At 56.7% G+C, this 10,348-nt stretch overlaps 1 protein-coding gene across 1 annotated transcript; it reads right to left on the bottom strand.

Annotated features, from left to right (window-relative positions):
• Positions 1 to 1,848: 1,848 nt before the first annotated feature.
• On the bottom strand, positions 1,849 to 6,124 carry LOC121108076 (serine/arginine repetitive matrix protein 1-like). The gene is made up of 8 exons (XM_040654797.2): positions 5,961 to 6,124; positions 5,682 to 5,743; positions 5,104 to 5,257; positions 4,647 to 4,903; positions 4,358 to 4,443; positions 3,742 to 3,866; positions 3,506 to 3,617; positions 1,849 to 3,309 (listed from the first exon to the last, which is right to left on the bottom strand). The coding sequence occupies exons 1-8, from the start codon at positions 6,079 to 6,081 to the stop codon at positions 2,502 to 2,504; spliced, it is 1,725 nt and encodes a 574-aa protein (XP_040510731.1). The 5' UTR covers positions 6,082 to 6,124; the 3' UTR covers positions 1,849 to 2,501.
• Positions 6,125 to 10,348: the final 4,224 nt, after the last annotated feature.

Here is a 10,348-nt window from a genome sequence, read left to right as displayed (position 1 = left end):
CTCCTCAACCCCCCTTTCCACCCCCCGCCCTTCCTTCCACCCCATAGAAGCCCCGCTAACCCTTTTCTGCCCCCCACGACCCCCCCTGGCTGGCACTGGAGTCATCCAGAAGGACCTGGAGATGTCCCCGAAGGGTCTTGGGGTGGCCAGGGTGTCCCCAGGTGGATCCAGAGGGTTCTTGGATTCATCGCAAAGGGTCTGGAGATGTCCCGGAGGGGTCTTAGGGTCCCCAGGGGGTCCCCAGGTTGGTCGTGGGGGGTCCCTGGAAGGATCTGGAAGCTCCCGGTATGGGCCCTGGAGCTCTGAGGAGACACTGGGATGATCTGGAGATGTCCCAGTAGAGTCTGGTATGGTCCAGGGAGCCCTCATGTGGGTCCTGGAGTGGTCCTGGAGTCATCCAGAAGGGTCTGGGGATGTTGTAGGGAGGTCTTGTATGGTCCAGGCGGTCCTCTTGTTGCTCCAGAGAGTCCTTGGATGAATCCAGAAGGGTCTGGAGATGTGCCAGAAGGATCCTGTAGGGTGCAGGGCATCTCCAGATGGGTCCCTGGTATCCTTGGATTCATTCAGAAGGGTCTGGGGATGTCACAGAGCGGACTTATAGGATCCAGGGGGTCCTCAGCTGGGTTCAAAGGGTCCTGTTGTCTTCTGCAAGGGTCTGGAGATGAGCCAGAGGGGTTAAGGTAACCAGGGGGACCCCAGGAGCTCCTGGAGTCCTCCAGAGGTCTCAAATGGGAATTTTGAGGACAACCCCACATAGTGACACGTCCTCGCTCTGCTTTGTCCCCACGGGATCACCCCCCAAACCATCTGTTTCTACTAAAATAAATACCATGTTAATTTCATGGTATTTTTTTTCCCAGCTTCCCTTCAGAAATGGACGGTTCCCGCCAAACCCCCGTGTAAAGCCCCACCTGGGGTAAAACAACTCCCCCAGGGCCACCGGGTGACACCAGGCCAACCGTCAGCGGTGCCACCACTGGAACAACCGCCTGTCCCCAGAGATTACCCTGTCAGTGTAACCATGCAACCTGGCGCCATCCCAACCCCTGTCTACCTTGAGAGCCCCATCAGCGTCCTACAGCTCCCTCCCAAGCTGGGAGGGAGTGTTGATCAGCCGGAGGGGAGAAAGGCACTACAGAGGGACGTGGAAAGGCTGGCTGGCTGGGCCAAGGTAAACTGTATGAGTTTCAACAGGGCCTGTGAAGGGCCTGGGGCCCCCAGCACAAGAAAGACGCAGAGCTCTTGGACCGGGTCCAGAGGAGGGCCACTAAGATGACCACAGGGCTTTCTTCTCCTCTGAAGAAAGGTTGAGGGAACTGGGCTTGTTCAGCTTGGAGAAGAGAAGGCTCCAGAGAGACCTCATGGTGGCCTTCCAATACTTGAAGGGAGCACATAAACAGAAGGGGGAATGACATGGGTTGATAGCGATAGGACAAGGAGGAACGGTTTTCAAATGAGACGGGGGAGGTTTGGGTTAGATATGAGGAGGAAGTTTTTCACTCAGAAGGGGGTGACGCACTGGAACAACTTGCCCAGAGAGGCTGTGGATGCCCCATCCCTGGAGGCATTGAAGGCCAGGCTGGATGTGGCTCTGCTGGTCTGGTCTGCTGGGCAGCCTGGTCCTCTTTTCTTGTGTGACTAGTGATAGGACTAGAGGGAATAGTTTCAAGCTGCACCAGGGAACATTCAGGCTGGACGTTAGGAAATAGTACTTCTCTGAAAGGGTGGTCAGGCACTGGAATGGGCTGTCCAGAGAGGTGGTGGAGTCGCCGAGCCTCATGGTGTTCAAAGAGCGTTTGGAGGTTGTGTTGAGGGACATGGTTTAGCGAGAACCATTGGTGACGGGGAATGGTTGGACTGGATGATCCTGTGTGTCTTTTCCAACCTTAGCGATTCTATGATTCCGTGATCTTTGGGGTCCTTTTCAACGCAGGGCATTCCATGATTCTGGGATGATTCCATGAAATACAGCCATCGTATGCACCCAGGGCCACGGGGTCTTGGGAGAGTTCCTGCGGCGTCTGAAGGCACGGACTCAGGTGTGAATGATCCAAATTGTTTATTGCAGGTTCAAATATCCCCAAGTTCTCTCTTTCCCACTTTCCCACCCCCCTTTCCATGTCAAGAAATCATTGCACACAGTCGCCCCTGGTCGACTCCTTAAGCGTGCATGCAGGCGCTTATCCATCGGTGTCACGAGTTGTTCGTAGCCACGCGCTCTTCCCCCAACCAGGGTTGTTATCGTGTGGCGATCGTGTGGCTCGCTTGACTCATGTTTTTGTCTCCTGGAGGCATCCTTAGTTCTCAGCATTCCTTTCTCATGCCGTTTATCTATCTTGTTCCGCAGCTTCTAGTGTGAATGTTCTTTCTTGAATCCAGCCCAGTCCCCACTGTCCCTCTACCTCTGCTTTTCTAGAGGGAGCTGGCACCCAGGAAGGATGCGGATGGGGTTTTGCAGGCTCAGGGGCAGCTCTGTCTGTCCCGGGCACCCCATGCCCTGCTCAGCGTGGGTAGGGTGTTGGCGGCCTGCGGCGCGGGGCTGTGGTCCTTGGAGGCGGACTCCTGGGAGACTCTGGTCTGTTGCGTATGGGTGGCAGCAAACCAGATCGGCTGGTGGAGGGCTCCTCAGGCAGGCTGCACTCACGGTGAAACGGTGATGCTGCCGTCTCCCGAGGTTCTGCCTGCGCTGGCCTGTCCTCCTTAGCCATCTGCCTCTGCCTGAGTAGTTTGACAGAGTCACGTGGCAGAAACGGGTAGGGTGTTGGCGGCCTGCGGCGCGGGGCTGTGGTCCTTGGAGGCGGACTCCTGGGAGACTCTGGTCTGTTGCGTATGGGTGGCAGCGAACCAGATCTGCAGGTGGAGGGCTCCTCGGGCAGGCTGCACTCACGGTGAAACGGTGATGCTGCCGTCTCCCGAGGTTCTGCCTGCGCTGGCCTGTCCTCCTTAGCCATCTGCCTCTGCCTGAGTAGTTTGACAGAGTCACGTGGCAGTAACGGCGGCCGGGATGCGTGGCCTTTGGTGTCCCTGGACAGGCTGGACTCAGCCCTTAATGAACATCTCCTTTCTTTGATGCGAGATGCCACCTGCCTCCCGGCAACCTGAGGGTGCGAGGCCTTTGCTTTCCACATGGCCGCCGCTCCAGCCTCATGGTCCTGTCCCGCTCCTTGTTCATCTCCGCGGAACCTGACGTGTTTTTTTCCTGTTGTTTGGCCCAGGTGTTCTTGGCCTTCGTTTCCTGCCTGGCCCTGCAGCTGCCGGCTCACTGGCTGCTCGCGGGCTTCAGATGTTCTCGGGACCGCCGGCAGCGGACTGAAAAGACAGAGCGGGAGGGATCTGCTTGAGTGGGTGATGGCTTTGGGGCCGCATCCTGCAACCCTGAGCCAGGACCCTTGGCTGCAACGCAGCCTTGCCCACAGACAGCTCACCGGCTGCCCCGTGGCGCTCCTGAGATCCGGACAGGGGCCAGCCCTGTGAGCTGATGCCAGCCCGGAGCCTCCAGCCTCACCTGGACGAAAAGCTCTCCTTCTGCTGTAAGCTTCTTCTGCTTCCCGAGCTTTGTCCAGCAGTACTTGCCATGCTGAAGCGTCTGATGTAGGTTGGCACTTCATCAAACCTCACTGGAATTGGGAAGGCAGAAGAGATTCACCTGAAGCCTTTGGCTCAGTGACAAGGGGCGCTCAGGGGACTTCCCATCACACGGTGGTTGCACGTGCCATGGGAAGGAGCTGGCAGCTGCTTTACCTTTCTTGCCCCGGACAAGAGGTGGCAAAGCCCCTTCTTTCTTTTGCTTCCCCTCACCATGGAGATCTCCGGAGGCCTTGCGGAATATCTTGGGAGGTGGTTTGGGTGCAACCTGCTTCTGAAACCTGTGCAGAAGGAGCAGACACCGGCGTGACGCAGTGCTCCGCCAATCCTTTTTGCTGGCCGTGATGTCTGCTCACAGCACATTTTCCTGCTGCGTTAAGGCCACTCACTACTTTCTGGAGTCCTTAGCAGGGTCCGCTGGGGGTAGGGCAAGGGGAAATAGTTTCAAAGGGAAAGAGGGAGGATTGAGATTGGATGTACGGAAGAAGTTTTTGGCAGGAGGGTGGTGAGGCACCGGAACGTCTTGCCCAGAGAGGTGGTGGCTGCCCGGACAGTCAGGCTGGACCAGGCTCAGAGCAACCTCATCTGGCGGTAGGTGTCCCTGTTCCTTGCAGGGGCGTGGGACTAGGTGCCCTTTCAGGGTTGCTTCCAGCTCAAATGATTCTGTGGTTCTGTGCCATATCGTCGCGGGCAGGACAGCCATGGACAAGCGCTATGGAACGAGAGCTGAGCAGCTGCATCAAGCAGCGGCTGCAGCCACAAACATACTCACATGGGAAAGACGACGAGGCGGCCAGAGTGCGTCAGGGAGGCCACCGGTGCCACCCGGGACACCAGCGTGTCCAGCAGCCAGGGGGCCTGCAGGGGGGGAGGAACAGGGAGGTTGTGGGACGTCCTTGTGATGGCTGAGGCCCTCAGGACTGGAGGAGCCCAAGGCAGGGAGAGCTGACAGCACCGCAGCACCTGCACAGCCCGAGCAGCTGGCCAGGTCCTGGTGGGCCGTGTGCGGGCAGAGCAAGGGTCACGGGACTGCCCGGGCCATGGAGAAACCTGCAGCTCACCTTGAAGACAGCTTTTCTGAATTTCTCCTTCCCAGAGAGCTTCTCAAGGAAGTCGTAGTAGTATTTAATTCCAAAGCTCATGCCTTCAAAGAGGAGCACTCCTACGTCCTTCAGGACAAAGGCAACGTTCTCCCCATTCTTGAGGCAGTTGGAGAGGAGGGACACGGTGCTTTGGATGCAGGTCTTCCCTCTCTGCCAGGTCACAGAGGCAGCGGCAGCCACCTCGCTGTATTTCAGGGTCTCCACCTCCCTGTGGGCTGAAAAATGCGAGGGACAGAGTTGATCCTGCAGTCGCTTTTCCACAGGCGCTTGCTTGCTTCCCTACAAGTGCTTCTTGCGGCCATCAGCCAGCACGGCCCCCACCTCGGAGGGGGAGGGAGGTCTCCTTCTGAGAAGGGAGGCGGTGGCCTTCTTTGCCCCGTCCGTGAAGCCTGCAAGGGTTCAATCCCGCTCCTACCTGGCAGGGAGTCCTTGTCGGACCCGAGGTGGTGCATGGCTCTGAGGTTCCTGGCCAGCTGAAACACGGGCCACCGCAGAGTCACGGTCCCGTCCGCAGTCCTGATGTCTTTAGAGATGGTGTCGAATGAGCCGAAGGTGGGAATCCAGACCCCCTGCGAGTGGAAGAGAAAGCACGGGCTGCAGGGTTATGGGCCGGCTGGAGGAAGAGCTGGAGGGGGTCCCACGTAGGGACAGAGCTCAGAAGCCCTCTCCCGCTGCTCAGAGGCACCAGCGGGCAGGGCAGCGGGAGAGGCTTTGGGAAGGAGCTGCGCAGTCCTCTCCCTCCCCTTGCCCTCCCAAATGCAGCACAGCAGTCAGGGCGGAAGCAGCCTGGTGGAATCCAGAGGCTTCCCGAGGCTGGGCTCGGCCCTGAGCTCGGAGCCCGCCTAGCACAAGCGATGCTGCCTTTGCAGGAAGCCCACGCTATGCACAGCAGAGCAATTTGGGCTGAGCTTCCTGCTTTGTGTGGAGGGGAAGAGTCAGAGGAACTGCAGGCTGAGCTGGACAGGGAGAGGAGGAAGACGACAGCCAACACACCTTCTGCACCAGGAGGTGCTCCTGTACGTAGGCGGCCACCGCATCCCAGACGGCAACTCGCTCTGGAGGGCAGAGGAAAAGCGGGTCACACTCTGCATCTGCCGCTTCCCGGCGCTCCTACTGCCTCGGGCCGGGAGGGAGGTGGCAGACGGAAAGTGTCGTTGCAGTCCCCAGCCCCACACGGAGACAGCCCCGAGCTGGTCCCCGTGCTGGGTCTCTCCCGCTCAGCGCCAAGATGGGCTGCAGCAGCGCTCCTGTGGTGGCTGTGGACCCGTGTACCTTCGGTGTTGGTGTCTGTCGCTCTGGAGGCACGCCTCGCTGCGGGGCCGGCCTCGCTCGTCCTGTTCCGCCTCGTGCCAGCGGGTTGCTCCGTGTTGGCGCCAGCCATGCCGGAGCTCATCCCTTCAGATGCGTCTGCTCTCGTCCAGATGCTCCTTCAGGGTGCAGGACCCACCACCGTGCACCGCCTTTATACCCCTCCCGGGTGGCCGTGTCACAAACGTTGCCGTGGCGACGCAGTGACAGCGTGGCCAGTGCTGGCCGTGGCCCATTATGACGCAGGGACAGCGGCCTGCTGCCCGCCCCGAGCGGGAGTGCTGGCACCTTTCTGTTTTCTCTCTCTTCTTTTCTTTCCTCTCAGGATTGCGTTCCTCATTTCTCTTTAGTAGCCGTTGCCTACATTGATCTTCAGGCAGTTGGCGCGGAAATCACAACTGTTCCAAAGTACCCTTTACCGTAACGGTTATGATTTGTTGTTTTGAAAGTTGCCCGGCTTTGCCTGGAACGAGCCGATTCCTTGTCAGAAAGCTCCATCCATTACCCGGCATTGTTCCTCTGTGTCGCCGTGGTGACTCCATCGTGGCCACGTAGCCCAGCTCCCCTGCAACGCACAGGGCCTGGTCCAGCCTCACCTTGAAAGTCTCCAGGGACGGGGCATCCACCTCAACACTAGGTAACACGTTCCAGTGCCTCTCCACCTTCCCTAAGGAAAAGAAGATTTTTTCCTTACATCCAAACGAAACGCGCCCTCCCTGAGCTCGAAGCCATTTCCCCTTGTTGTATCGCCACAGAGTCTGCTACAGAGTCTGTGCTATTCTTTCCTGTCTCTCCCCTTTGAACGCTGAAGGCTGCTCTCAGGTGACCTCGCAGCCTCCTCCCCTCCAGGCTGCACAGTCCCAGCTCTCTCAGCCCCAGCTCTGTCCTTGCAGGAGAGCTGTTCCGTTCCTGGGATCCTTTTTGTGGCCGTCCTCTGGACGCGCTGCAACAGCTCCATGTCTGTCCTGTGCTGAGGACTCCACATCTGGACACAGTGCTCCAGGTGAGGCCTCAGCAGCGCAGGGTAGAGGGGCGGGATCACCTCTCTTGCCCTGCTGGCCGTGCTGCTTGGAATGCAGCCCAGGATACGGTTGGCTTTCTGGGCTGTGAAGGCACAGTGCTGACTGATGTCCACTTTCCCACCCACCTGTATCCCCAGGTGTCTTTCTGCAGGGCTGCTCTCAGTCCTTTCACCCCCAGCTCATACTGGTAGTGGGGGTTGCCTCGACCCAGGCGCAAGACCTTGCTCTTGGATTTGTTGAACCTCATGAGGTTCACCTGGGCCATCTGCTCAGCCTGCACAGCTCCCTCTGGGTGGCATCCCATCCCTCTGGTGTGTCCCCGCACCTTACAGCTTGGTGTCATCCTCAAATCGCTGCCAGCACTGTGGGACGCCGATCTCCATCCAGACATGGAGCCGCTGACCACCACTCTCTGGACTCCATCCTGCAGCCAGTCCTTCATCCATCAAACAGCCCACCCGTCAAATCCACCTCTTTCCAATTTGGAGAGAAGGATGTTGTGGGGGACCGTGTCGAAGGCCTTACTTTAATGCAGATGGAGGACATCAGTGGCTCTCCCTTGTCCACTGATGCAGTGACACCATCACGGAAGCCCACCCACCAGGTTGGTCAAGCAGGATTTGCCCTTGGTTGGGCAGAAGCCATGCTGGTTCTCCCGTATCAGCTCCCTGCCTTCCGTGTGCCTTAGCATTGCTTCTTGGAGGATCTGCTCTGTGATCCTCCCCAGGCCAGAGGTTAGAGTGACAGGCCGGTAGTTCCCGGGGCCATCCTTTTTACCCTTTGTAGAAATGGGTGTGGTGTTGCCTTTTTTCCAGTCACCAGGGACTTCACCTGAGCGCCACGACTTTTCTCGTATCATGGAGAGTGGCTTGGCAACCACATCAGCCAATTCCCAAATTTCCCGGGCTCTGTGGGAAAATTGGGCTCTGATGGGCTTGCTCAATTATCTTTATCCCCAAAAGAGTCGGAGGAGAGGCTTTAGCTTTCTTGATTGAAAGAAAGGGAGGTCTCACCTCACACCTGTGGGTCTCACCAAGGATGGGAAAGAATCCCTTTTATCCTGTCTTCCCGTTCGCATTGTCCCTTCCTTCTTTCCTCGTTGGCTCAAGTACGTGGAGGTTACAGGCTTCCCGGTGCCCGTAACGTTCCCCCTTCTGTGTGACCTATCAGGCCTGCACAGCACGTCCAAAGTTCTGAAGTCCAAGTTGTCTACAGGCTTTTGTAACTGAGATCTTACCTGGTGAGAACGTACAGACAGAGGGGAAAGGAACGTACTTGCAAGCAAGGGCACCTCATTCCCAAGTCTCTGGTTAGCAAAGGCATCTCGTTTGCAGGTCTCCCTGCGTAAATGATTTTATTTGCAAGGGCATCTCCAAGCTTCACATCTCTCGGTCTCTAAAACACAGTGAGCCCCTGGCCCCCTAGCAGTCCTTTTCCCTTTGCACTGGACTTCTTCCTGGCTAGGGGCTTCCTCGACACCGGCTTGTCTCACAGAATCATAGGGTGGCAGGGGGGTTGAGAAGGACCTCAAAGATCATCTGGTTTCAGCCCCCCGGCCATGTGCAGGGTCGCCAACCAGTAGACCAGGCTGCCCAGAGCCACATCCAGCCTGGCCTTGAATGCCTCCAGGGATGGGGCATCCACAGCTGACATCCGTAACCGGGTTTTCAAGAATTTGGAACATGGACTCCTATAGTTAGCTGTACTTCAGTGTTGGACCTGATTGACATAGAATTTCTGAAGTGGCCTCCACAATTCAAGTGATGGGAGGCTCCATCAGCTCCTACGGCAAGAAGCTAAAGATTCTCTTGAAAATAGATTTGTATTTGGTTTCCCAGAGTGTTTTTGCTCTGCTTGTTTCTGGTGGCTTGCTTGTTGTTTGTGTGAGTGCTGTTCCTCCCTCGTCAGATGTGTTGAAGGCTGTCTCTGTTCTTGTAATGCCAAATATCTAATGATAAAATTAATTTTCCAGAGGCAACTTGTCAAAATCAAGACCCCTTTCTCCGCATCCCCAGTACAGATCCGTTCCTGGCTTAGGCTGGGGAGATTTCTGTCCAATCACAAGACATGCAACTCCTGTCTGTACGTACAGCCGGGGTTGCCCTTTCCCGGGTGTAGAATATGGCACTTGCTCTTAGAGTCATAGAATCATAGAAGTGCTCAGGTTGGAAAAGACCTTAAAGACGATCGAGTCCAGCCGCAACCTAACCATACTACCGTAACTCAAACAACCCTCTGCTAAATCACGTCCCTGAGCATCACATCCAAACGGCTTTTAAACACATTCAGGGATGGTGACTCAACCACCTCCCTGGGCAGCCCATCCCAGTGCTTAACAACCCTTTCTGTCAAGACGTTTTTCCTGATGGTCTTGTTAAACTCCGTGTGCTTGGTGGTCGCCCAGCTCTCTCCTTTGGCTGGATCTCCCTGCAAGGCCTCTCTCTCCACCCTCAGCGACAGGAGCCAACAACTCCTCCCCGTCCAGTACTGACAGCAATCTTGCGCAAAACACCTTCTGTTCCTACATGCAAGGCATTGATGAAAATAGGAAAGAGAACTGGCCCTAAAACGGAGCCTTGGGGAGCCCCGCCAGTGACCGGCTGCCAGCCGGATGGAAACCCCACCTACCATAACCCTTGGGGCCCAGTCCATCAGCCATTTGCCACCCACTGCATTCTGTTTTTGTCCAGCTGTGTGCTGGGCGTTTTGTCCAGAAGGATACACAGATTGATGGCTTCCTTCGGGTAGTATGGTTAGATTGTGGTTGGACTCGATGATCTTTCAGGTCTTTTCCAACCTGAGTGATTCTACGATTCTTCCCACAGTACCGGTCCCTGATTGCACTGCCTGTGCATTTCCTTCTTACTCTTCAGGTTATCCAAACCCTAAGCCTGACGGATCTTATCCCTAACCAATTCCAAAAAACAGCCCCAACCCCAACCCCAGTGTTAACCCTAGCCATAATCCCAACCCCAACCCTAACCCTAACCCCATAACTCCTAGCCCTAGGAGTGACACTACAGGGTGACACTATGGGATGATACTGTGGGGCAGCACTTTGGGGTGACAATATGGGGTGACACTGCAGGACAGTGCCATGGGGCAGTGCTATGTTGTGATGCTACAGGGTGATGCTATTGTGCAGCACTATGGGGTGATGCTATGAGGCGACGCTGTGGTGTGATGTATGGGACAGCAGTATGGGACGGCACTCTGGGGTGATGCCATGGGGATGCACTATAATGCAGCACTATATGGTGACTGTATGGGGTGATGCTATGGGGTGATGCTACGGAGTGACAGTTTTGGGTGGTGCAGCGGGGTGACGCA

This window comes from Gallus gallus, chromosome 34 (genome assembly GCF_016699485.2).
Source record: "Gallus gallus isolate bGalGal1 chromosome 34, bGalGal1.mat.broiler.GRCg7b, whole genome shotgun sequence".
Taxonomy (NCBI): domain Eukaryota; kingdom Metazoa; phylum Chordata; class Aves; order Galliformes; family Phasianidae; genus Gallus; species Gallus gallus.
This window is presented reverse-complemented; position numbering and strand designations above follow the sequence as displayed.

Bases quoted from the DNA above. Each gene is read 5' to 3' on its own strand.
- LOC121108076 (XM_040654797.2), bottom strand. From the start codon at position 6,081: ATGAGCTCCGGCATGGCTGGCGCCAACACGGAGCAACCCGCTGGCACG. The intron at 5,258-5,681 runs GTGTGTTGGCTG...TTCCACTCGCAG, and splicing joins AGCACCTCCTGGTGCAGAAG to GGGGTCTGGATTCCCACCTT. The intron at 3,618-3,741 runs GTAAAGCAGCTG...TCCCAATTCCAG, and splicing joins TCTTGTCCGGGGCAAGAAAG to TGAGGTTTGATGAAGTGCCA.